This window comes from Panthera leo, chromosome A2 (genome assembly GCF_018350215.1).
Source record: "Panthera leo isolate Ple1 chromosome A2, P.leo_Ple1_pat1.1, whole genome shotgun sequence".
Lineage (NCBI taxonomy): Eukaryota > Metazoa > Chordata > Mammalia > Carnivora > Felidae > Panthera > Panthera leo.
In genome coordinates, this window is record NC_056680.1 from 13,756,997 (window position 1) to 13,784,085 (window position 27,089).

The 27,089-nt window shown below is 53.6% G+C and overlaps 1 protein-coding gene across 9 annotated transcripts in view; it reads left to right on the forward strand.

The window, feature by feature from the left end:
• The first annotated feature begins 8,211 nt into the window (after positions 1-8,211).
• CRTC1 (CREB regulated transcription coactivator 1) overlaps positions 8,212-27,089 on the forward strand; it is a 71,191-nt gene continuing 52,313 nt past the window's right edge. For all 9 annotated transcript variants that reach the window (XM_042928952.1, XM_042928955.1, XM_042928956.1 and 6 more), the window contains exon 1: positions 8,212-8,342. In XM_042928952.1, the coding sequence (XP_042784886.1) occupies positions 8,217-8,342 (126 nt within the window). In that variant the 5' untranslated portion in view covers positions 8,212-8,216. The remainder of the gene's footprint in view (positions 8,343-27,089) is intronic.

Sequence of the window (27,089 nt, forward strand, 5' to 3'; positions counted from 1 at the left end):
TATTCACACGTAGCCTTGCTCGTATGCTGAGTGACATGCACACGCACTTGCTCACACAAATACACTCACACTCGTCCTTGGACCTGCCCGGGCCTCTCTGCATGGTATATCCTAAAGGGTTCTGGGTCCTGTCAGCTCATCTCCTCCCTTCACCTTTCATCCAGGATGGCTTGGGCCATGAACGGCCAGCCACTGCATGTAGGGACGGAGCCTGGGGAAAGCCCGTCTGCTTCCAGATGTCCCATTTCCCCACCAAGGCCCTGGATGCGGCCGGCAGGAGCCTCCCTCCACACCTGGGCTCGGGCTGTGGGAAAACGCTGTCTCCCGGGATGGTGGGATTCAGGCCCGCTAGAGGCAGGCCAAGTGTGACTTCTGGGGCCTCGCAGCAAGCGAGGCCAAGGGGGCCTCCAGGGAGCTCTGTGAGGTGGGAATCTGCCCCGGACCTGGCCAGCTTGGAAACCCGCCCCTGGCTTTGTCTCCGAGAACGTAGCTCCATCTCCCGTGTTCTCACAGGCCCCGGAGAGTTTGCTTCTCATGGTGGAGCCTCAGTGCACGGGTTTTATTAGGGGCACCTGGCCTTGGAAGCGTAGCCCGAATGTTCACTGCACAAATGAGAGGTCCCGGGATGGGGAGGTGGGAGCAGAGCCTCATCCACTCCAGTGTCCACGGGCACCAGCTGCCTGCGGGTCCCGAGGGCAAGAGGGCCATGAAGCCGTGCTCCTGCCTACAAGGCCCCAGCTTATGTCTTGTCGCTGACCCTGCTTATTGCCATTCCGGCAGCCATGTCTCCCGCCTCACCAACAGAGCCCTGATTTGGTGCCAGCGACAGCGTGCCCAGCCTCGGGGGTTAATTTAGGATTTGGCTGAGCCACTCTTGGCAATGCCTTTTGCCGGGGTTGTTTTTGATCTGGGCACATTTCCCAGATCTGGCCAGCCGGCTTTCAGGGGAGGTCGGGGTGGGGGTTTCTGGACAAGGGAGAGGCCTTATTGCCCCCTTTCCTCCCTTACTGCTTCCTGTGAGGACATGATGCCAGGAGCTTCTGCAGCCATCTTGTGGCCACGAGGAGCACGTTAAGCGAGGTGCAGAGATGCCACCTCCCAAAGCCCTGGAATCGCAGGGCCACCTGTCCCACCCTGGAACTTCTGACCTCCGGACTCCTTTTTATGAGAAATCACGATGTTTGTGTCGCTTGAGATATTAGTGCTCAGGTAGTTCTGATACTTGTAACCCAAACAGTTTCAAAATTATATTATAAATGTAACATGCTGGGAGTTCCCCATCTTACGTAAGTCAGGGTTTCTATTTGCCAGCAACAGAAACTGCCTCTGGCTAATTTAAATAGCAAAAGCGTGTATTGGAAGACCATTCAGTTGTTCACGGAAGTGGCAGGAGGGCTGCAAAACCAGGCTCAGAAAACCCAGAGATCAAGGGGGGTGGCAGCCAGAGTGATCACCTGAAATCATGCCAGGGAAGTGGCTGGTGAGGACACTTCTGCCTTCAGCACAGAATCCAGATGCCTCAGCTGGTACTGCCATCTGCCCTTGGCACTCAGCCGTAGCTGCCCCTGAAAACCAGATGCTCAATGGTATTTCTTTGTACCACTTGTTCCAGAATGCAGACGTCCTGTTGGCCTAGCCCACGTCCTGTGTCAGTATGCCCTAGCTTCCTGGGAAAAGAATACATCGGCGTATTAGCTGCTACTGCTGGGTAACAAACAACCCCAAGCCTCAATGGCATGCAGAAATGAATGTTTATTTTTCGTGTTGTCTATGACTCGGCTGAAGGGCGCTTGTTCTAGGCTGCCGCTGGCTGGGCATGCTCTGCTTCTGGGTACGAGGCTGTGGAATATCCAGGAGGCACAGATCCCCCTGTCTCACATCCCCGGACCAGCAGCTAGCCAACATGTGTTCTCCAATGGTACCAGAGGACAAGTGGAACCGTGGGAGCCTTCTAAGGTCCAGATTTGGAAATCGTTGTCTGGCCCAAGCAACTGACATGGCCAAGTCCAAAATCAGCACTGGGGAAACAGCCTCCACCTTAAGAAGGACGACCTATGGGGCGCCTGGGTGGCTTGGTCGGTTAAGCGTCTGACTTCAGCTCAGGTCATGATCTCACGGTCCATGAGTTCGAGCCCCGCGTCGGGCTCTGTGCTGACGGCTCAGAGCCTGGAGCCTGTTTCAGATTCTGTGTCTCCCTCTCTCTCTGACCCTCCCCCGTTCATGCTCTGTCTCTCTCTGTCTCAAAAATAAATAAACGTTAAAAAAAAAAAAAATTTTAAAAAAAAAAAAAAAAAAAAAAAAAAAAAAAAGAAGGACGACCTATGAAATAGTGTTGCAAAGGGCAGGACACAGAGACCGAGGGGGAACTGAGGCCCGTAGTTTGATCAGTCATACTGTTGGCTCGGAGGCTTCTGGTGTCGGTGGGGGAGGGTCTACCTTGGCATATGGGGACTCCCCAGACTTGGATGGGGACTCAGATGCTGGGCCACCAAAAAGAAAAGCCTGCTCTATGACTCCTGCAGCCAATCCACCCCCTGGTGGCCAGCCCTCTTTTTTTGTCAGGTAGGTTGGGGCTGTAAGTGTTCTGTTCTTTTGGACTGCAACGAGGGGGTCTGTGTGGGAGTTCGGTGGGCGCTTGTCCAAGTCGCAGGGCACTAAGGTGTCACTGGAAGGCCTACACCAGGCATCCCCTCAGCATGGGTGGTTACCAGGGAGGGACTGGAGTTCCTGCCCCTCAGCTCCAGCTTCTTCCTTCGGTCTTTGGCAACCCCACCTTGTCCCCCTCCTTTCACCTAACTCAGCCCGGGATGGGGGGATAAGGGGTCTGGCTCTTCATCTAACCTCTTCCTATTCAAGGGTAAAGGGTGAGTTCCTGGTAAAGGGCATTTCTGCCTGCCTTCGGGTTCTCCCCTCTTGCTTTATAATCAAACCTGGCTCTTGCTTTGCCTTTCAAAACTTTGATGGGGGCCTGGTTTGGAAGTCAAAGACGGGCCCTGGATGGTTTTTCTCTTTGCCTTCCCGCTCCGATGGCCCGAATTCACCTCTACCCGATGTGGGTACCCCGGATTGACTAAGATTCCATATAAGGCAGTGCAGAAAAGCAAGGCACGAAAACTAACATCTCGAGGTAGGGTTTTCTTTCCTAACAGTTATTGAATGCTTGCGAGGAAGCAGGCGCTGAGCTAAGTGCTTTACACGCATTATCTATTTAATCTTCCCAAGAGCCTGCGGGAAAGAGTACCACCATCCACATTTAACACAGGACAGCCTGGCTCAGAGAGGTGAAGTTACCTTCCTCTTTTCACAGAGCTGGAGAATTCCTAAGGGTTGGACCACACAGGAATGTTCAGGAGTTTAGTTTTGTTTTTTTTTTTTAAGTTTATTTACTTATTTTGAGAGCGAGAGCGAGAGAGAGTGCCAAGAGGGGGAGAGGCATAGAGAGGGAGAGAGAAAGAATCCCAAGCAGGCTCCACGTTTTCAGTACTGAGCCCTACGTGGGGCCCGAACTCATGAACCGTGAGATCATGCCCTGAGCCGAAATCAATAGCCGGACACTTAACCAACTGAACCACCCGGGCACCCCTTGGGTTTTTTTTTTTTTTTTTTTAAGTTTTATTCATTTAAGTAATCTCCACACCCAACGTGGGGCTCGCAACCCTGAGACCAAAGGTCCTGTGGTCCTCCAACTGAGCCAGCCAGGTGCCCCTAGAGTTTAGGTTTTAATTTAGCTTGTATTTAGAAGCTTTATGTTGAGGGGTGCTACGGTCTGGATGCAGAGGAAGGGCATTCTAGGCAGGGAGGCAGCCTTAGCAAAGCCCTGAGGCAGAATGCAGCAAGGCTGGAGCAGCGGACCTGAGAAAGGGAAGAGTGGGAGAGGACATTGGAGAAGCCGACTGGGAACAAAGAGAGCTAGATAGAGCTATGAAGCCGAGAGAGAAAACTATATCCTGCAGCCAGCAGGAAGTGGCTTAAAAGGACTCACTTCTTAGCTCACACTTGGATGTGCTCTGTAAATAAAGTGAAACTATCCAACAATTGGACACTCCCAGCCCCTTTAGGTCAGGACTGGCTGGAGAAGGACCCAGGGCTGGGTGACCCTAGAGCAAGGAATACAGCTCTCCTTTGGGGTGAGGATGGGCTTTCGGGGGGGGGGGGTGGGGAGGCATTTGAGGTGGGTTTTGAGGGATGAATAGGAGTTTCCCAGGCAGAAAATGATTCATTTAACAAACACTTCCTAATCCGCCCTCTGTGCTTAGTTTTATGTTAGCTCTGGGGACCCAGGAAAACAGAATCAACAGGCAAGTATAAAATGAGGCTTAGGGCTCCTGGATGGCTCAGTCAGTTAAGCGTCTGACTCTTGATTTTGGCTCAGGTCATGATATCACAGTTTGTGAGTTCGAGCCCCTCATCAGGCTCCATGCTGATGGTGCAAAGCCTGCTTGGGACTCTCTCTCTCTCTCTCTCTCTCTCTCTCTTTCTCTCTCTCGGCCCCTCCCGCACACACTCTCTCTCAAAATAAATAAATAAACTTAAAAAAAAAATAAAATGAGGCTTGAAGTGCTCAGGACCTTCAAGGGATAGAGAATAAGCCTTACGAGTAAGGAATTGGTGTGTCTGTGTCCTTTGTGCATCACACAGGGAACTTGAGCCCAGGAATGTTCGGGTAGGGTGAACATACTTTCAGCTTTTGATCTCAGTCGGTCTAGCAGGGAGCAGATAGGACCCTAGAAACAGCTGCCTTCAGAGAGTGGGATGTTCCTGGGTCATGGGACGCACACAGGGGCATATTTCAGATGGACCCTCAGGGAGGGTCTCTCAGAGGAGAGCCCTGAAAGATGAGAAGGCTCCAACTGTGATGGTGCCACAACAATGAAAAAGCAGCCAGCAGAGACAACAGCACACATCAAGATCCGGAGGTGGTGCAGCAAGGAGGCTAGAGAGTGGCTGCAGTGAGAAGCCAGGGAGGGGGAAAGGGGCACGGGGGCCTCCTGAGCCGCCAGGAGGAGGGTGGATTTTTTTTCGTGAGTGTGATGGGGAGCATGAGATCCACCCTGATTTCAACGTTTTTTTTTTTTTGTTTATTTTTGGGACAGAGAGAGACAGAGCATGAACGGGGGAGGGGCAGAGAGAGAGGGAGACACAGAATCGGAAACAGGCTCCAGGCTCCGAGCCATCAGCCCAGAGCCTGACGCGGGGCTCGAACTCACGGACCGCGAGATCGTGACCTGGCTGAAGTCGGACGCTTAACCGACTGCGCCACCCAGGCGCCCCAAGATCCACCCTGATTTACAGAGACCCCGGGCTGCTCTGAGAAGCCCATCCAGACCACACTAGTGTTAGCAGCTTTTTTTTTTTTTTTTTTTTGATGAGGGAGGAAAGCAAAAACGGCAGGGCTGGGTTCTACCCTGGTCACCAGACGCCTCAGCCTCGCCTTCCTCAGGGCTGGGGGTCAATGGAGCCGGAGGAGGGCTTGGGTCACTGTCCGGCCATTGCGCAATAAGCAGGCTCACAGCTTCCTCTGACTCATCATCAGGGTTTAGGACGGATTGAGTTACTGCCTGGGTGTGGGGTGAATGGGGGTGAGTAGGATGAGCACTGGCTCTTCACCTCTGTTCTGTGGGCATGGCCCGGTTCGGTGACCTGATAACCCCTGCTACCTCCCAAATCTTTTTGATTTTTTTATTTTCTCTGCCCGGAAACTGGCTTGGTGAGGCATGTATGTCAGTGATCAGAGTAACCAGCAATTTTGACCACTTATTATAAGCCAGGCACCTGACATGTATTAACATCATTTAAACCTTACAAACCCCTGGGGTTGAGGCTTGGCTCTGGCACTCAACTTGCTACAGACAGCTGCCATCTTGCTCTGTCTCTATTTCCTCTCCAATCTTACAGGATGGTGGCTGGAACTGGAAACCATATCTGTAGAACGCCCAGCTCTGCACCTGATTCACAGAAGCTGTAGTCTCAGTCAGTGCCAGAGACCAGAAAATGGACCTCAAATCGACTTCAGCAAAAAGGAGAATAAATTATTGGCTCATATAAATGGTAACGCCAGAGTGTTGGGCTTCAGGCATGGCCGGATCCAGTACCTCAGTGTCTCTCTACCTTTGGCTCTTTTTGCTCTGTGTGGGGTCACTCTCTTGGGCCATCTCTCTTCAGGTGACCTCGGGAATGGCAAATTTGTGTCTTCTTTCAAACCAGCCATCCAAGCAAAAAGGATGCTTTTCTTTCTCGTGGCTCAAGCAAAAATTCCAGAACTGGATCTCATTGGATAAACAGGATCACATGCCTGCCCTGAACCAATCGTGAGAGCAAAGCAATGTGCTCTGCTGATTGGCAGACTTCCAAATTGGGATGGGGTATTTGTGGGGAGAGGGGGTAGTGAAGCCCACACATGGACTGAATGATGTGAGTTCATCCCCACATCATGGACTGAAAATTACAGAGTGTTCCATGAAGGGCAGTTGGTTGTTGGCACCCAAAAGGGGATGGCAGATGCTTGTTAGGGGAAAAGGTTAGAAGTCCACGAAAGTGCTCAAAACCATATGAACAAAAAGGATAAAATAAAGTAGTGGCAGTGCCCAGGAGACTCAAAATTAAAACCTATATAGAGGGGAGCCTGGGTGGCTTAGTTGGTTAAGTGTCAGATTCTTGGTTTCGGCTCAGGTCATGATCTCATGGTTCGTGGGTTCAAGCCCCCAATTAGGCTCTGTGCTGACAGTGCAGAGTCTGCTTGGGATTCTCTCTCCCCCTCTCTGCCCCTCCCCTGCTCACTCTCTATCTCTCTTTCTCTCAAAATAAATAAACTTAAAAAAATCCCGTTTTATATATATTTAATACGGACAGTTCACTAAACTGTTGTAATGTGTAAATAAATGCGTGTTCAGAAAGTACTCATGTCCCTCTGTGATCACCACCAGCATCCCCTCCAGCCATCCCTTGCCCTAGTAAAAAGTACTTTTGTGCAATGAGAGCTGTCCCACTTTCCTCCAGCTGCCCCTCTTGGCTCCCGCCCTGTCCATGATGGGAAACTCCTGGAGCCTCCCGAATATAAACCTTTTGATATTGGTGTTTGTCGTCCCTCTGCTTGGGAAGGGACAGTTAGACGTCAGAACCTCTCATTTCCCTGGGTCACTCTTCTGCCAACTAGGAAGATCCTGTTACCCTTTGCACTGCTGGGTCTGGTCTGGGTGGGATTTCTGGACCTTTCCTTTAGCACTCCATGGCAAAGCTGCATTCCTTCAGTAAGACTAGACTGGAGGAATTTGCAGAGAGAGGCTGAAGCCCTGTAGTTCTGCTTCTTTGGGCTTAAGGATACAGAGAGTAGAAACTGGTCAAATGTAAGGTGATAGGGAAAGCAACGTGTTAAAGATGATGCCTGGGATTTTGGGCTGGGGGCTGAGCTCAAGGTTTAGGGCTCAGTTCAGACACCCCCCTACTTCCCTGACAGTGGTGGCGGTAGGAGTCTCCCTCCCTAACATCAATATCCTGCCAGTCCATCGCTAGTTTTATTTTCCACATCACAATTATCTCCATCAGAAATGTTCTTGGGTCATTTATTGGCTATGTCGGTCCCCGCCCCCCCTCCCCCCAACTGCACACCCCATCAGGTCAGGGACCACGTCTGCTTGCTCCCGCCTTTTCCCCAGTGTGCCTGGCACATACAGGCTCTCAATAAATATTCGTAGAATGAATGAATGCATGAATGAGCAACTCCTTCAACTGGTCTCAAAGCTGAACTAGTTCGAGCCCCGGCAAGCCTCGGGGTGCTATCTGTCCTTATGGGTTGCTGGCCCCATCCTTGTAAACTGGAAGGGTTTGGGTTCGGCGGTCTCCTTCTTGGGGGCTCCAGCGCCTGGACCCGTCCCCGAACCATGCACGTCCGACAGCCAGGCGGCCGCTGTCCAGCGGGCCAGGAGTCTGCACACTACGCATGTGCTCAAATCCTACTCTTTCCGCACCGCCGCCCCCCCCCCCCCGCCCCGCCTCCTCTGTTGGACACGAACGCGCCGGAGGGGCGTGCGCATGCGCTCTCGCCCCCGCGCCGCGCGCTGCTTCCATGCGCCTGCGCCGCACTCACGACCGCCAAGGCGCCTGCGCACTGCCCGCCGCCCGCGGGCCCAGCCGGCGCTTGCGCGGTGCCACTGGCGAGTGTTGGGGGGGGGGGGTGAGGAGGTGGAGGAGGAGGAGGAGGAGGAGGTGGCGGCGAGAAGATGGCGACTTCGAACAATCCGCGGAAATTCAGCGAGAAGATCGCGCTGCACAACCAGAAGCAGGCAGAGGAGACGGCGGCCTTCGAGGAGGTCATGAAGGACCTGAGCCTGACGCGGGCCGCGCGGGTAAGGGGGCTGCCCGCGTCGACCCTTCGGGGCCGGGAAGGGAGGGAGGGGGCGCGTGTCCGGCGTGTGCACGGGGCGGGGGGCGCGCGCCGCGGGGGCGGGGCGCGCGCCGTGGGGCGGGGCTTGGCACAGCCGGAGGGTACAGGTGTTCCTACGCCCCGGGCATCGTGGGCGGGACAGGTGCCCCCACATCACCGATACCTGAAAGGGTGCAGGTGCCCCCACATCTATGCTACCTGGAGGTTGGGCTAGGTGTCACTACATCATTATTATCTGGAGGGGACAGGGGCCTCCACATCATTACTACCTGGAGGGAATAGGTGCCACCACATCATCGGTACCTGAGGAGGGATAGGTGTCCCTACATCCTTGCTACCTGAGGGGGACAGGTGCCTCCACATCACTGCTACCTAGGGGAGGCAGGAGGACACTGAGGTGTATGAACTGGGCGCTGCTTGCACGCATCATTGTTACCTGGGGAGGGGGATACGTGCTCCCACATCGTCGGTACCTGGTGTGGGACCAGTGCCCCCACATCATTGCCGCCTGAGGGGAACAGCTGCCCCGACATCATTGCTATCTGAAGGGACAGGTGTCTCTGCATCTTTGTCACCTGTGCCTTCACTCCCTGGGTGTTGGAGGAAGGACAGGTATATGCCCATTTGCAGACTGGAGGTGGGATCGGTACCTCTCTCTTTTGGGTTACCCGAGGGAAAGTTTTGTTGGCGTCCTCTCCTGTGGGGACCTGAGGGTGGTCAGGAAGGCAGATTGTGCTCCATTCTAGAGCTTGGAGTGGAGACAGCTACCCCTTCCCCATGTAGCCCATATGGTGGGGACCAGGTTGTGTTCCTCCCACTGAGACAAGAGACAGCTGGCCGTGGATGGCTCCTGGCCTGTCAGGACCAGGATGGAGGGACAGTTCTTCCTCAGGTTGATGGGTGTGTGTGGCACGCAGGGGCAGACCAGGTTACTAACCTCACCTGGGAAGCCACTGCGGGCCCTGAGCAGGGTTGGAGCTGGAGGTCTGTCTTTTCTCCTGGGCCCGTTTCTCCGACCCAATGACTGCACTGAGGTGCCAGTCTCCTCGGGCCTCAGTATCCTCTTTTGTCAAGGGTGCCTAGCAAGTCCTTCCTTCTGGTTCAAGGAGGAGAGCGCGCTTCGCACAGGTGACAGTCTCTGCTGCTTCCTGCAGAGTGGTGGGACCCTCCCCCTGTCCTGCACCCTGCGGCCTTGGGGAGGGACCCCTATATAGCCGGTGTCCGTATTTGGCCTCCAGTCTGACCGTCCCAGGCAGACATACCTCTGTGACATGAGCCTCAGTCTCTGATTCTTCAGGTGCAACTTTCGGGTCACGTTATTTACTAGTTAGTTGCTTGTCTCTCTGTGAGGTCGTGACTGTGTGGGCTGGAATGCGAATCTCTATTTCGTTGTATTTGTTTGGCACCTATTGATGGGGTGCCCACCATTGACCGGGTACTGCCTGTTCCTGCTCCAGCCACTTGTGCTTTTGCTTAGGATGTCGAAGAAGAGATAATTGGTGAATGAATGAATGAATGAATGAATGAAGTCGAGCAAGCAAGCAAGCAAGCTTGCGCCTCGAGTGTCCCCATAAATCAGGGCTTCTGAGGGCAGGAGTGTCTACTTCGTCGTGTCTCCAGCATGTAGCATGTGTTAGCATTCAGCTGTATGTAGTGTGGCAGGAAGAAGAAGGGGGTCACACAAGGCTGACGTCTGTCTTCATGATTGGAGGTCTGGGTTCTGTGTCGGGGTTGGAAATGTATTATCGTTGTTAAAAAGGTTTCTTTAAAATAACAGCTTTATTGATTCGTGTACTATATAACGCACTTGTTGGAAGCGTAAAAATCAGTGTTTTTTAGTGTATTTACAGAGTTGTGCAACCATCACCAGTGGCGAATTCCAGAACATTTTCATCACCCTCAAAAGAATTCCCATCCCCACCAGCAGTCACTCCCCATTCCTCTCTCCCCCAGCCCCCCATTTTTCTCTCCCCCAGCCCCTGGCCACCACCAGTCTGCTTTCTGTCTCTATGAATCTGCCTGTTCTGGACATTTCATATACATGGGATCATACGACATGTGGCCTTTTGTGTCTGGCTTTTTTCACTCAGCACGATAATTTCAAGGGTCATGCACATCGTAGCATATTATCAAAGAAACTTCATTGCTTTTAATGGCTGAGTAATACTCCACTGACTAGGAGGGCCACGTTTATTTTTCTGTCATCTATTGATGGATTTAGAAGAGATTTTTAAGATACGTGGATAGGGGTTCTCTCGGTCCTGGGAACCATTTCTGTCTCCCGCCTCCCTCTCTGTTGTCTTCTTTCACATTGGGAGTTGGGTATGAGCCCTGGGTGGAGGTGAGCTCACACTGGATTTTGTGAGACAGAGCAATGTTCTGTACTGGGGGCAATTCTGTCCCTCAGGGACATTGGGCAATGTCTGGAGACATTTGGGTCGTGTCATCTGGGGGAGGAGGTGCTCCTGGCATCTAGTAGGTAAAGAAGGGATGCCGTTCCGCACCTCAAAATTCATGGATGTCCCCCACCACAGAGAGTGATCCAGCCCCAAATGGCAGCAGTGCTTAGGCTAAAAATCCTTCAGTTTGGAGGAAAGGTTGAATGAGCAGGGGTGCAACCTTTGCACCTGGGCAGATAGAGTTCAAAGCTCTCTGCCCACCTGTATGGCTGTGCCATTTTGGACAGGCCGATGGCTTTTCCCACACCTGGGGCCAGGATGAGCAAAGTCTTTCCAACCCCGTTTGGCCATTGCATGTGATGAGTGGCGTATCTGCGGTGCCTGGTGCAGGTGAAGTGCACACACCTGATTCAGGCATCCCCTCTGCCCGGCCGTGGCTGCAGCCTTCCACATCGCCTTCCCCTGTGATAGATGCTGAAGTTTCACCTCTACGTTGAACAGGTGGCACATGGCCGGTTTGGTACCTGCTCCTTCCCGTGAATTCTTTGACAGCATGTCCACTCTTGGAACGAGCAGGGCTACTTAAGTTCCCATGTGTCAGCCTACAGTCCTCGGTTGATGGTAGGCATGTCAGTGTCGTGTGAAAGCAGGCATGCAGCCTTTTTGTATAAATCCATGCTGTCACCTCACCTGGGAACAGGGACCCCGAGGACCAGATTTGGTATTGGGATGGGGTGTGATGTCAGGGAGACCACTTTGAAATCGCAGGGTAGAGGGGTGGGTGCATGAGTATTCCATTCTTGTCCTCAGACTTGGGGCAGCCCGAGGTGCAGGGAGGGCGGTGGTGCTCTGCTGTGTGACTTTGGGCAGGTCTCTTAACCTTTCTGGGCCTCAGAATCCTGACCTGTAAAGTTGCAGCGGCACATTTCAGGGACTGTTCAGGGACCATCTTGGGTGCTGGGGAGCCGGCAGCATACGAGGCATGTGAGGGCCATGCTCTTGGGGGAGCGAGTGTGGTTTTAGGGGGGATAGGAGGATCCCTGCAAATGAACACAACATATGTTCTTGGAGAGAGGCAACAGAGTGATGTGCTAGTTCTGGCGAGGGTGGGGGGCTGACATCCTGGTGGTGAGATGGAGCCCCTCACACTGGGGAAGAGTTCCCCAGGTGGGGGACAGGCAGGTGCAGAGGCCCTGAAGTGGGAAGGGCTTGGTGAGGTTGAGAGAACACGTGAGAAGACTGTGAGGCTGGCATGTAGAGAGAACAAGAGTCGAGGTGAGGTACGAGTGGCTTGTCGAGCCCTGGATTTCACCAAGGGGGGGGCCCTGGGGGGGTTTGTGATGGTGAATGGCGAGCCTTTGCTTATTGAGGTGCAATTCCCGGTGCGTTCGGTTTACTTCCTTAAAGCGTACTATTCAGGGGTTTTGGGTATGTTGACAGAGTTGTGCAGCCGTCGCCAGTCAACTTGGGAACATTTCCATCACTCCGGCAGGAAACCCCATGCCCCCTCCCCCAGCCCCTGGCAACCACTAATCTGCTTTCCGTCTCTATGGATTTGTGTGTTCTGGACTTTTTATGTAAATGGAATGACACAAGGTGTGGCCTTTTGTGTCTGGCTTCTTTGACTCGGCACGATGTTTTCAAGGTTCATCCACATTGTCGTGTGTGTCAGTGCTTCATTCCTTTTATAAAAATTGTGGTAAAATACACAGGCCATAAAATTTACCACCTTCACCCTTTTTGTGCCTACAGCTCAGCGGCATTAAGTACATCCACCATGTTGGGCCTGTGTGTCGTTTCCTTTTTAAGGCTGAATAATACTCCATTTTGTGGCTCCGCTCCTTTCCATATATCCATTCATCCATCAAGGGACGTTTGGGTTGTTTCCGCCTTTTGGCCATTGTGGGTATCACTGTCGCGGACATACGCGCCCGGGAGCTTGTGTGGCTGCGGGTCTTCTCCCTTGAGTGTGTACCAAGGAACGGAGGTGCTTGGCCGAAGAGTAACTCCCCGCTTCACCGTTCGAGGACTCTTCGTGTCTCACAAAGATGGCTGTGAGCTGAACGGGCAAGGGCCGTGAGACGGGAAGCAGGCAGCTGGTGCGAGGCTGCTTAAGCACCTACGTCGGGGACTGGGGAGAGGTGACTTGGGCAAGGAGGTGTCTGTGGCAGTGACCAGGATCGGTGGCTTTTGGTGATGCTTCGGCAACAGAGCCGTCTGAATGTGCGGGTAGATCTCGTGGCGGGGGCGAGGGGAAGGAACGGGGTGTGTCACCTGCCTGCCCGGGACTCGGGACACAGCAGGCTCTGTGTGTGGCTGATCACTGAGCATCCCAGGGAGCAGCACCTGGGCCAGAGAAAGCCCACGCGCCAAGCAGTCCGTGGCGGCCCAGCCAGGGCTGCCGGTTATGGCTGCACCGAAGGAGGGTGTTCTCCTGGCCCTACCCTGTTATGGGGGTGGCTCTGCACAGGCTGGAGGAAAACGGGTCCCTGGGCGGCAGGCATAGCGCAGCGGTGGCTCGGGTTAGCTGAGCGTGAAGGCCGCCCCCGGTCCTGGCCCCAGTCCTGGCTTTGGCACTGTTTGCCTCTGTGCCGGCTGCTTCAAGTGTCTGGTGCCATCTGCAGCCTCAACACACACGCACGCAGGACTCCCCGAGCTGCTCTGTTTGAGAGGATGGAGTGAGCCATCTCCCGCCCCCAGAAAGCCCCAGCAGTCTCCTGCTCTCCAGGTTGTGAGCTGCACACTGAGTTGAACAGGATAGGGGCCTCTAAAACGATTTGCCCACGTCCTGCCCCCCAGAACCTGTGGCTGTGGCCTTATTTGGAAAAGACGTAGATGAAATCAGGGTAAGGAACTCGAGATGAGATCATACTGGATTTAGGGTGGTCCTAAATCTAGTGACTGGTGTTTTCATAAGAGGAGAACACACAGGCGCATACGAGAGAAGGCCATGTGATGACGGAGGCAGAGCCGGGAGTGCTGCACCCGTGAGCCGAGGATGCCTGGAGCCCCCAGGAGCTGGAAGAGACCAAGGAAGATCCTCCCCTAGAGCCTCTGGAAGGAATGCGACCCTGCTGACACTTAGATTTCAGACGTGTGGTCTCCAGAACTGTGAGGGAATAAAGTCCTGTTGTCTTACACTTCTCAGTTTGTGGTCGTTTGTGACGGGGGCCCCAGGTCACTCCCTCCCCTGGCTAAGGCAGAGTCTGGGTGCCTTGCTGAAACCACCTTGGGACAGTGGGCCTGGGGGCTGTCTGCAGATGCACACATCTGTCCTTCTCTGGCCCACTGGCACAGGCCGTGTGGCCTAGAGTGCACCCTTCATTCGTCTGTCATCAGGAACTGGAGACCCACAGTCCGTCGCTGGCCCCCAGGCCAGTGGTGACTGAACCAGAGGGATAACACCAGGAGCAAGGCCCGGGGGCGAGATGAGTATTTGGGTTGTATCCTAAGGCAGTGGGTAGAGTTTGCCCTCTGCACCCTTGGTTCCTGATCCCTGCCTGGCACCATGTGGCCTTTACTCACTCCCTGATCCTTGATGCTCAGCCCCCCTCAGAGAGGAGGTGTCGTCTTCCCCATTGTGCAGATGGGGAAACTGAGGCCCAGAGTGGTGTCCTAGCTGGGAAGTAGAGTTGCTGCTCAGCCCTGAGACAATCACACAGAACGTGTCCAAAACAAGGAATTAAAACCATAAACTAGAACCTTCTATCGCTTGCCAGAGCATGCTTGGTCCCACTTGGGTCTTGGCTTCTCTGAGATGTGATTGTTTCTGCAGCTAAACCCACGTTCCTCTGGCGGCTTAGACCCGGGAATACATGTTTTCTGTCATTAACTATTGTTGTTACAGAAGTGGTGGCTCTGGGGTGCATCACATGCCCCTTTGTGTGTGACCGGTGGCTCTTCTCCCTATGAAAGTCATTTCCTAGATCAGGCTGGGAGCTGCAGTCTCCACAGCCTGCAAGAGACCAGCTTTTAAGTTGTCATTTGAAAGGAGGGAGCCCCAGCCTCGTTTCCAGCCTTTCCATGCGTGCTTCCCACAGGTGACTGTTGAGTGTCCCCCACTAGCCTGAGGTCCTGGGCAGAGAACCCTTCCCAGAGCTCATGCCCGGTCCCAGACACCCCTGGTTCCATGCACACTACAGGTCCAGAAAGTCCTCCTGGATTCCCCAGAACAGGTGGACCCTGCCACAGCACCCTGTCACCACCTGCCACCACCTGCTGAATCAATACACATGGCAGTTCCGCTCCTGAGCATGTGCCCGCACAGTGAAAATGGGCTCAAGCAAACACCTGCTGGGCAAGAGGAGCGTGTGACCAGCTGAGGGACAGGATGAGAGCTGAGGGCTTAGTCCTGAAGATACCTGCTCACTTCCTTGACTGACTCATGGTTAGAAATCTGTGTTTTGTGGCTTCCCAGCACCCAGCAGCAAACATAAAATCAAAACGACTTTCTCCAAGGAGTCCAGCCCTCCCTTTGTTGACCCTGTCAACACCTGGGGAAAGTAGATATAATCAGTTTTCTTCTATTTAACGTAGAATGGTAGTGGGGACCCGCTGAATTGATTTTTTAACCTGCCAACCCAGGGATCAGTAAGCTGCGCTTGTTTTTGTAAATAAAGTTTTATTAGAACGCGACCACGCCCATTCGTTTATGTCTCATCTGTGGCAGAGTTGAGTCATTTTGACGGAGACCACCCGGTCTGCAGAGGCGACAATATGTACCGTCTGGCGCTTCGTAGAAGGAGTTTGCGGGCCCCAGGACAATGGGTTTGTCCTGCAGTTTGAGACCTGCTGACTTAGAGCAACAGGGAAGGTTGGGAAGATGGTGGGCGGTTGTTCTCTCACTTTCTGGGGCCCCTGAACCACCTTGGAGATGAAGGATGCAAACTCCTGGACTCCTCCCAGATTCTGCTTCTGAAGATCCACTGTGGGAGCCTGAATTCTGAGTGGGGACCTGAAGACCTTGTCGTGCAGGCCTTTCCAAGAGGCCTGTGCACTGTGGTCACCAGGGCTGTGCCAAGCAGAGGGAGAGGGCCAGCCTTGGTCAGGGGTGTGAACCAGCTGTCTGGCGGTAGGTTGGTGGCACGGTGGTATCTGTTGGTGCATAGAGCCAAGGAAGGTGTTCCACTGTCACTGTTCCTAAAGCTGGCCAGGGGTACAGTGCAAAGTGACTCCTGTCCTTGCAGTGGGCCTTCTGGTCCTGGTTGGAATTAATTAGATTTCTCTGGGTCAGAGCTGGGCCATTGCAGGTATTGTGGGAGGCTAAGTGTCAGCCCTTTTCTGCTGCTTTCTGTGTTGGGGGCTTTCTGGTTTCTGGTGCTGGGGGCTTTCTGTTTCTGCAGGCTCAGGGGTCAGGATTCAGAGTACTTGGTGCTAGGGAGTTTTTTCAAATGGGACCCTCTGGAAAATGCCGTGGTGATGTCAGGGGTGGGATGTGGCCTGGAAGCATCAAAGATGCGTGGTACCTACCGGGTGCTCACCCCATCCATTTCTGCCTCCAGGGGCATTTGGCAGCATCTGGGGATGTTTTTGGTTGTCAGGACTTAGAGCCGGAGGATGCTATGCTATTGGTGTCTGGTGGGTGGAGTGGGGATGCTGCTCAACGCCCTGCAGTGCCCTGACAGCCCCACCCCACCTGTGGTGCCCCCCCAACCCCGACAGCCCCTTCCCAGAGGATAATCTGGCTCTAGGTGTCTGCGGTGCTAAGGCTGAGCAACCCTGCTATTGCAGCCCTCGATATGCTGGGGTTGTGCGGGCGCAGAAGGGCTGGGTGGAGCCCCGGTTCCGTGAGATACGAGCGTCAAGCCTGGCAACAGGTAACAACACCCCCGGGCAGCGATGGTATCCTCCCCAGTTTCTCGAGGGGGAGACTGAGGCTTGGAGAATGTCACAGAGCATTAGAAACAGGTGAGTTGGGGTTCGATCCGAGTTGGACTAACCCAGTGTCCTGTATGTTTTCTTTCTTTTCACGCTGCTCTGGGAGTTTGCCAGCCGGTCAGGGTGGAGCAGAGCCTTCCGGGCTCCTAGAACCCTGTGCTCTAGGAGCATAGACTTTCATGGGCAGAGCAGTGGCGAGGGAGGTGGGGCAGGTGGTGGAGAGCCCTGGGCCAGACCCTGCATGTGGGCCATGGGGAGCCATGGAAGGTTCCAGCAGGATGACAACATAAGTGACAGGAAGATGCAGGGAGTGGCAGGAGCCAGACTTGCTAGAGCCCACGTGTGTATGGCCAGTGGGTTGTTGCAGTAACCCACGAGAAAGAGCTGCTGCTTTTCCTGTTGCAGATATGAGAAACTGGTGGGAGAGGCGATATGGCTCACTGTGTGTGGAGGGGCCAGGTTTGAACCCATGCCTGATTCTGGGGCTCATGTTTTTCTTAACGTAGGCATAGAGGGACCCTTTTGTATGCTGGACTTTAGTTCATATCCATCTGTTGAGGATCATGAAGGTTGTCCCTGGGTTTTTGCAAACCAGACATTCATCGCATTTGTCCCCGTGCATGCACGCACCGGGTGTGGCCTCACCTGTGTGTCCTTACCTGTGTGTCCTTGTGCTCCATAACAGGGAGGGGGTATGCAGCAGCTTAGGGTGGGCCATGGTGAGGACAAAGGGAGGGCTGATTTGGGACATGTAGGGGGTAATAGTGACAGAGTTAATCAGGAGGTCAGAGGAAGGAGGGCAAGGTGGGGCTCACTGTGATGGGGGAACCAGAGAGAACCAGGGGTGGGGGTGGGAGAGTCCTGTTTTGCTTTGGAGCTCATGGGATGGAATGGCCCCCTGTTTCTGGCTGGGGTGTCTCTCACCCCCTCTCCTTCCTCCTGCTACCACATCCAGCCCAATGCCAGAGGTGGGTGCCCAGCCCCGGCTGGGCGTAGCCATGGTGCTGCCGGTCGGATGGGGGTCCAGGTGCACAAACAAGGAAGCCACTGCCTGCCTCACGGGCCAAGGACATAGAGAGAGTCAATATTTATTATTTGCCAAATGGAAACAAAGTACAGAAAATGTGGGGGGATTCTGTAGCACCTGGTGCCAAGCCCAGGGCTTGGCTTCTCCTTGCTTCCTTCTGGGTGAGCTTAGATCTGGGTGAGTTTCCTCTGTGCTCTACTTCCTCTCTGTGAAGCAGAGGTCACGGGGGTCTCTGGTCGCTTTGTGGTCAGATTTAGGTTAATGCACGTAAGGCATCCAGAATCGGGCCAGTACATAGATGCTCACTGCGTGGTCGCTGCTGCTGAGCTCCTGGAGGTGTGTGCACAGTGAACGCATGGGGGCGCTCAGTGGGCACTTTTCAGGCGGCGGGTGTTCAGCAGGCACACTGTGTGTACTTAGCAGGTGCTCAGCAGGTACCTGGCAGCAGGCACATAGTGGACTCTTGGTGGGCACACCACAGACACTCAGCAGGCATTTAGCATGCACACAATAAGTACTTAAGCAAGCATTCAGCAGGCACACAGTATGTGTTCAGCAAGCATTCAGCAGGAATTCAGCAGGCACACAGGATATGCTCAGCAGATACTCAGCAGGCACGTAGTGGGCATTCAGCAGGTGCTAAGCAGACACTGGACTGTGACTTCCTTGAGGGCGGGCCTGTCTCCAGTTCATTCTGGAATTGCCTAGGTGCAAGCGTCCTTTAAAAGGGCCAACTTCCCACCACACAGTCAGGCTTACCCCCCTTAAATACCAAGAATGTGTTGTGTCTTCCTGTTATCAATCTGGAACACATAACATGGTGCCGAGGGGTCAAGGACCCAGGTGGGGGGAACATGGTGGTCTTTCTGGAGCTTCAGTCTGCCTGAACAACTTCAGGGAGAAGGTTGGAGTATTGACCATGTGTGGTGTATTATGGGATGGACTGCAGACGCATGTGGGCTTGGGGCCAGTGGGCCTGGGGCAGCATGATGCCCTGGGAAGCAGCATTAAGAAGTGTCAAGGTTGCCCAGTGAGGTCTCCCTGCAGTGGCCACAGTTTGGACTGGAAGGTCCATTGCTCCAGTCAGTGTGTATGGAGCACCTACCTGGTGTTGTGTTGTGGGGATGCCTTGCTGAACAAGTCACAAGAAACAGTGGCCAGCTGGTCCCCAGCCCTGAGGTCATGGCTCTAAGAGAGTGAAATGGGGCGGGCACCCTTTGGGGGAGGCGATGTTTGAACTGAGCCCGGGGGATGAGGACCAGCCATGGGAATGGAGACCCTGAAGCTTGTCATAGAGGGGAATCCTGACCTGATCGAGCTCAGGGAATGCTACCTTGTGGGCCCTGGTCAGGGTCTGGTAGTGGGGTGTTCTAGGAAGGTTTTAAGCAGGGCTGTGATGTGAGATGTAGGTTTAGCAAAGATTCCTCTGACTGCCATATGAGGGGTTGCAGGGACATGAGAGGAGACTGGGGCAGGAGTCTCCTCCCTCCACACCCCCCGCCCCCCAGAGGTCATGGGTGCTAGATTCATTACAAACCAGGACTTGCTGACTTGGCAGATGTTCTTTCATCTAAGAATCAGGAATCTGATTCCCCAGGCAGATGATGAGGTTGGGGGGGGGGGCGGTATATTAAATAGCCTTGACTTTGTGCTCTGGTGGCCCCTGTACTGAGGAAAGGCATTTTTGCAAGAGACCCGGAGTCCTAATTTCATACGTAAATTCCTCTCTCTGTGGTCCCAGCTTGACACCCCACTGGTCATGGGGGCTTCAACCCAAAGCTGGGGTGTGGCATTCTGTCCAGAGAGGTGAGTCTCTGCCTGGAAGGACAGACCTCCTGAGTCAGCTAGTGGACCAGCATTCATTCCCAGATACAGCCTAAATGCTCCATGGTCTCTCCCTCATTGCCTAGGGCTCCCTGTCCAGGGGTGGAGTCCCTTGAGAACTTTTGCAGCCTGCCTTCCCTGCTGCTGGGCTTGCAGGGAAGCTCTCCGCCACACCTTTTTTTCCCTTAAAAAAAAAAAATCATTTATGTCTGAAAACTGATGAAAATTGAAAACAGAAAACCTAAAGCACTTCCTGTTTCTTCCGTGCATCTGACACAGCTCACCTGGGCGCAGGGGGGGTGGGGGGCGGGGGGGGGGGTGACTGCCAGCTGGTCATTTGCCTGGAAATCTCTGGGAGGAAGTGTCGGCCCAGCCAGGCAGAGTGCCTGGGGCTAGCTCTGCAGGGCCAGCCAGTCCTCTGACCCGAGGGCTGGGGGGGCTGGGGACGTGGGGCGGCAGAGCATGTCTCGCAAAGGGGTCACTGTGTCCACGCCCAGCCTGGCTAAAAAGCTTTTCTCAGTAAGTTCAGTGTTTCTCAAGTAACTGAAGAGACCAGCTCCTGCTGCCCTCTTCTATGGGTCCTTTTGCACCTGTGAGCATCGTGCTTTCTCCATTCCTTCTGTCCTCCCAGGCAGGCGGGGTTTGATAGCTGTAATTAGGACGGGAGCGGCTCATTAAATCATCACGGAATCAATGCACAGCCCCGGGAGTGATTTGTAGGCCCGGCAGCCTCAGTCTTTGCCTGCAGGTGGCAAGGAGATGCTAATTCCCTCACCGCTGGCTCAGCACTTGCAGAGGGAGGAGCCCTGAGGGTCCATAACAGGGCCCTGCTGGAGGCCACTTGTGTCCCCCCCATCACCCCAGCGACTAGCCAAGTGGCTCTCTCTGGCTCAAGCCCTGCCTCTGCTGGCTTCCCTCAAATGACTCCACTTCTCCGTGTCTCAGTTTCCCATCTGTAGAGTTGTACGGATTAGGACACAGCTCTGTGCCTGACTGGCATCAGGGTGCCCCGTGGGACAGCTGTGAGGGCAGGGTCTCACCCTTTGCACCCATGGGCCATGGTTTGGCATGTGACAGATGCCACCACATGGCTGTTCAGATTTGTTTGGGGGGGGTGGGCAGTGGGCTTATTCATTTCTCTTCACTTTTTCTTTTGAGATAGTTTTGGATTCAGCGAGAAGCACAGACCATTTCATTACCTCCTCACCACCTTGAACATGTCACGTGTCAGTGTGGGTGTCAGCACGGTTCTATTAACTAGACTCTGGACTGCCTTTGGATTTCCCCAGATGTCCACCAGCGTGACCTTTTTCTGGCCCAGGATCCCGTCCAGGCTCCCATGTCGCATTTGGTCGTCGTGTGTCCTTGGTCTCTGATCCAGGGCCACTGCTTAGGGTTTCTGTGTCATCTGTGACCTTCAGCCCCTTGATGAGAACCGCTCTATCTTTTTGTTGCTCAGGGTGGTTTTCTGGTGTTTTCTTGCAGTTGAGCTGAGGTGGTGGGTTTTGGGCAGGAATCCCATAGTGCCAATTGTCTTTTTATAGTTTTCTTTTTTTAAATTGTGGTAAAACATACATAAAATTTATTATCTTAAAAATTGTTATTTTATTTTAATTAAAAAAATTAATGTTTATTTATATTAGAGAGGGGGACAGACAGGGCACGCGTGGGGGAGGGGCAAAGAGAAGAGACAGAATCTGAGGCAGGCTCCGGGCTCCAAGCTGTGAACCATCAGCAGAGTCTCAAACTCATGAGCAGTGAGATCATGATCTGAGCTGAGGTCGGATGTTTAATTGACTGAGCCACCCAGGGGCCCCTTATTTTAATTTTTTAAGTCAATTTATTTATTTTGAGACAGAGAATCCCAAGCAGGCTCCACACTGTCAGTGCAGAGCCTGGTGCAGGGCTTGAACTCAAGAACTGTGAGATCATGACCTGAGCCAAAATCAGTAGTTGGACGCTTAACCGGCTGAGCCACCCAGGGGCCTACTGATCTTAATTATTCTTAAATGTGTGGTTCAGGGGCATAAAATACGTTCACATTGTGGTGCTCCCATCCCCATCTCCGGAACTTTTTTCATCTTGCAAAACTGAAACTCTGTCCCCATTAAACACTAATTCCTCGTCCTCTCTCCCCCTGCCCCTGGCTCCTACTTTTCTACTTTCCTGTCTCTGTGTATCGGACCACTCATATAAGTGGACTCGGAGTATTTGTCTTTTTGTGATGGGCTTAATTCACTGAGCACGCTGTCCTCAGTGTTATAGGACGCGTCGGTGTCGTCGTGGGTCAGAATTTCCTTTCTCTTTTAGGCTGAATGATATTTCGTTGTATGTATGTGTCACATTTTGTTTATTCACTTACCTTTCGGTCGGCACTTGGGTCTCTTCCACCTTTCGGCTGCTGTGAACACGGGTGAACCAATCCCTGCTTCCAGGGTGTATATAGCCGGAAGTGGGATTGCTGGATCATATGGCAGTTCTCTGTTTAATTTTTTTTGAGGAACTGCCCCGTTTTCCACAGCAGTTGCACCATTTTATATTTTCACCAGCGGGGTACAAGGGTTCCAGTTTCTCCACATCCTCACCACTTGTTGTCTTCCAGTGTTTTTTATTATATCGTTATGGGTGTCAGGTGGTATCTCATTGTGGTTTGATATGCATTTCCCTAATGACTAGTGACATTGAGCGTCTTGTTATGTGCCTGTGGCCATTTGTAGATCTTCTCTGGAGAAATGTCTATTCGAGTCTTTTGCCCGTTTTTGATTTGCTTTTTGTTGTTGAGTTTTAGGAGTTCTGTAGACGTTCTGGATATTAATCCCTTATCCGATTTATGATTTGCAAATGTTTTCTCGCGTTCCATGAGAACGGGGCCTTTTCGCTGTGTCGATTGTGTCCTTTGTTACACAAGTGTTTTTAATTTTGATAAAGTCCAATTTATGTATTTTTCCTTTTGTGGAGTATGCTTTTGGTGTTATAGCCAAGAAGTCATTGCCAAATCTAATGTTATTAAGTCTTTCCTCTGTTTTTTTTTTTTTTTCTGAGTTTTATAGTTTTAGCTTTCAGCCTTTGATCCGTGTCGATTTTTATATATGGAATAAGGTGTCGGTCCAACTCCGTTCATCGCCTATGGAGATCCAGTTTTCCCAGCACCGCTTGTTGAAAAGACCGTCCTTTCTCTTTTGAATGGTCTTGGCTCCCTTGTCAAAAATCATTTGACCATGTATGTGAGAGTTTATTTCGGGGCTTTCTATGCCGTTGGTTTCTATGTCTGTCTTTATGCCAGTACCACACTGTCTTTATCACTGTAGCTTTGTAGTAAGTTTAGAAGTCAGGAAGTTAAGTCGGCCAACTTTCTTTTTTTTTTTTAAAGGTTGTCTTGGCTATTCAGGGTCCTTTGAGATCCATATGAATTTTATGGTAGATTTTTCTCTTTCTGCAAAAATCGTTGTTGGGATTTTGATAGGGGTTGCATTGACTCTAGATTACTTTGGGCAGTATTGCCTCTTAACAACATGAAGTCCTGCTGTCCTCCTCCCAGCTGTGTGACGCTGGGCAAGCATATACCCGGGTCCTGTCAGATTCCCCATCGTGACTCCTCAGGTGCACTCGTGGAGGGGGTCATCTGTGTCAGTGCATGGATAGCCCTTAGGACTATACCTGTGCGCAGTTGGTGCTCTATGTAGGAAGTTGTGTCTGCTGACTGCCCTGCAGAGGCTACCGACTTAGAGGAGAGAAGAGGCTACAGGAGGGTGGGGCCAAGCTGGGAGGGCTGCCTGGAAGAGGAGAGCTCTGTGGTGGGACAGGAGGGAGGTAGAGAGGGGAAGGGTCTTTGGGAAGAGGAGGAATGACATGTATGGAGGCACAGAAGCTTGGAGGGGGATTGTCAGGGGCATGACTGTTCTATAAGGTGAATCTGGGTAGGGGGTGAGTGGCGAGAGAAGAGAGAGAGGGGTGGGAGTCAGATCTGGAAGGGCCGCAAGAGCCAAGCTGGGGAGCTTGGACATGATCCAGAAACTAGCTGATGGGGTAGGGGAGGGGCAGACCCAAGATTAGCTTTGAGTCTTAGGCAGAGCTTGAGAAAAGATTGGTCAGGGGGAGCAAGAGACCGGCTTTGGAAGGCATAGGGTCCTGGGGGACTCAGGAGCTGAGAGGTGCCTGCCAGGCCAGTGAGTGTGGGAAGCCTGAGGGAGGCACAGGCTGCGACACAAGAAGACCATGGTGCCACTGGCCCGGGCCAGGAGGAGCAGGAGTGTGGAGGGGAGGATTGGTGGGGACTGCTGGGATAGAGGAGGTTCCTCAGCATTGGACAGCATTCTGAGGGCAGGGGCAGGTGGCGCTCGTGAGCTGCTGGCTGATTTGGCATTCAGGGCCTCCCCAGATGGGGTGACACATGAGGGGCGCAGAGGCCTGAATCCACGCAGAATCATGTTCGAAAGAGCTAGGAGGGGATCACAAGGCAGAGGCTGGAGGAGGAGCAGCAGGATGAGGGAGGGCGTCCCTTATGAGGGCAGCCACGGGTGCCAGGCTGGAGAGGCTCCTCCGGTCAACAAACGTCTGACCGGTACCTGCTCCGAGCCTGCTGGGTGCTTGGAGGTTCAGGTGTGGCAGCCACTTCTGGAGCAGTAGGTGCCGGATGGGGCATGGGGCAGCCATATTGAGCACAGCGGTACCCTGAGTGAGGTTTGCCCGGGGAGTAGGAGAAGGTGCACCTGGTAGGGGGCACGGCAGCTGCAGAGGCTTGTTGTGGGGTGCGTGGGCGTGAGAAGGTAGAGCCAAGGGGACAGGATGCTGGGAGTGCCCCTGGCTTGGCCTCATGTTCCTGCAGGCATGATGGACTTCATCCGAGTGTGGCAGTGGGAAGCCTACAGCAGTGGGCACAGCCTCCGGTTGAGGGGACAGGTAGAGTGACAGGAACTGAGAAGAGCTGCAACACCTTTCATAATTATCTACTAGCCACATGGTCTGAGTTGGGGCTGGATATGAAGGAGGGAGACATCAGGAGGAAGGATGTCTAGCACCTGCATGGGGGATGAGAGAGGGACAGAGTGTCCTAGGCAGGGGCTGTGTTCAGAGAGGCTGTGGACACCGTCCTCGGACCCTTTGGGAAGCTATAAGTACATCCAGGGGTGCGACCTGGGAGTACTCAGTCTCTGGGACCAGTGTTCCCAGGTTCTATCTGCCTAGGCAGTCTTCCTTGTACCTAGACAGTAACTACCTGTCCAGATGTCTCATTGGGCCCCATCCTGGGAGGCAGTGGGGTCAGGGGTCCCATCCCCATCTGGTCTGTGCCCCATCGGCCAAGGATGGACCACCCACTCCCATGTTGCCTACCCCACTTGGCCCCTCAATCCAGCTCCTCCCAGCACAGAGGACTCTATGCAGGGGAAGGTGGTTCAGGTCACTTTGGCTTAAATCTTTGCAGTGGCTTCTCATCATACTCAGTGAGGTCCCACAAGGCTCTGAGCCCTCCTCCCCCCACCTCCTTGCTTACTGGTGGGCGGTTTGGCCCCCTTGTCCCCTCCATGTTGGTCCTCCCCCCATCGTGCTCATTCTGACCCCAGGGCCTTTGCACTCGCTGGGCCTCCTGCCTGGAGTCCTCTTCCCAGCTCGTGTCCCCTCCTTGGCCACCTGCCTGCTCCCCCCACGCGCCCCCCCCCCCCCCCCCCCATTTCCTGCTTGTTTTCAGCACAGGCCTTCTCACTCGGAAATCCTCAGCCTTCTTTCTTTTCCACTGGTCTCTCTGCCTGGAGCACACCAGGACCTGTTTGTGCTTTATGCTTGGGGCAAGCTCATGAGCCTGCAGAGCTTATCCCCAGCCAGCATGGGCCTGCTGGCTTCCCCTGCCAGCCTCCTTTCTAGCACCCTTGGGTGATGGGCTCCCTCTGTCTCCAACTGCCCGCCCAGGTCTCCCATCCTGCTGGCCCCAGGCAATGCCCTGTGGACCCTCCTTGGAGGGGACTGGCCCTGATGGCTGGGCCAGACATGCAGGATTTTCAGGGACTGCTGGAGGGCAAAGACAGGAGCCGGTGTGAGCAGCCTGGGCTCCTGGGCTGTGTGTTGAGCTATTCTCAGGTGGGTGCTTTGGTGTGGGTGTAGTGTGGGCTGCCCTTGAGGAACCTCTGGCTCTTGAGCAAGCCTATGCCTAGGCCTGGCTGCTGACCCCTCTGCCTTCATTGCTGTCCCCTCCTTAGGGCTTTGCAGGCCTCTTGGCATCCACTCAGGGCTGGGCTGCTAATGGTTAAATGCTGAACAGGCAACAGTGGATTTCTTTGGGGTTTTGGCTCAGGGTGAGACCTGCATTCCGGGCCTTGCTTGGCCCACATGCAGCATCCTAGCTCCACACCTTCCCGTCCCAGTTGGCCTGCTTCTTAGGGTGGGGTGGGGGCTTCCTCCCTCCAGGCCTTGGGTCAGGCCACGCAGCTGGAGTGAGGGCAGCAGGGATGAGCTAGGCTTGGAGGCCCTGGGTCTGCGGCCAGCTGGGTGACCTCAGGCTGTGCCGACCCTCTTGGAGGCCTGGGGTTGGGTGTGGGGTGTGAGGGGACCCATGGTGCCTTTATGCCTGGCCCTGCTCTGTCTGATAAAAATTCACCAGCCAGGAATCCAGGCCCTGAGTTGTTGGCACTTCTGGTGTTTCAGGAGAAGCCAGCAGTTCTGATGTTTAAGTTAATTTCAAAAAAAAAATTTAAAAGTTGGCCACCAGTTCACATTCTTTAAAATGCTTCTCAGACCTCAGGAAGGCCGCAGCTGCGGCCACCGTGCTCCTGCCTGCCAGGTTGCAGGCTCTGATGTGGGCCCGTGGACCCCGAGGCTGTCTGGGCTGCAGTGGACAGGCGGCCGTGCCACCCCTGGCACGGGTGCCGTGTGGATCCGCCCACTCCTGGGCTGCCTGCAGAGGGGATGTGCAGTGGCCAAGAAGCCACGTGGCCGAGGGTCTCTGACAGGCCATGCTCTTCTTCTGGGTACACACATAGGGCCATAGTGGCTTCCCAGTTTGGTGATACTGCTCTGAGGGCAGGGACACTGTGCTCGGTGACAGTTCCCTACCTATGCTGTTGTCCCAAAGGCACAGACTTGAGATGAGACACTCTGGGCCTTGCCTGCTGCTCACCTTCACGCTGATGTGTGCTTTGTCCTGAGCCAGGACGTTGAGAATGCTTTTCATTTCTTGTTTGTATTTTTTTATTGTGGTAAAATTCACGTAACATAAAATTCACCATTTTTTAGTGACCCAGTTTAGTGGCATTAAGTACATTCACGGCGTTGTACAACCACCACCTCACTGTGGTTCTAGAACAGTTCCATCACCCCAGAAGGAGCCTGGTCCCTGTTAGCAGTCACATCCCTCCTCCCTTCCCTAGCCCCTGGAAACCTCTTGCTGCCTGTATGGATTTGTGTGTTCTGGATATTTCGCATAAATGGGATTGTACAACATACAGCCTTTTGTGTCTGGCTTCTTTCAGTGTGATGTTTTTGAGGTTTGTCCGCATTGTAGCCTGTGTCAGGGCTTCGTTATTCTTTTTTATGACTGAGTAATATTCCATTGCATGGCCAAACTACGTTTTGTTTGTCCACTGATCCATGG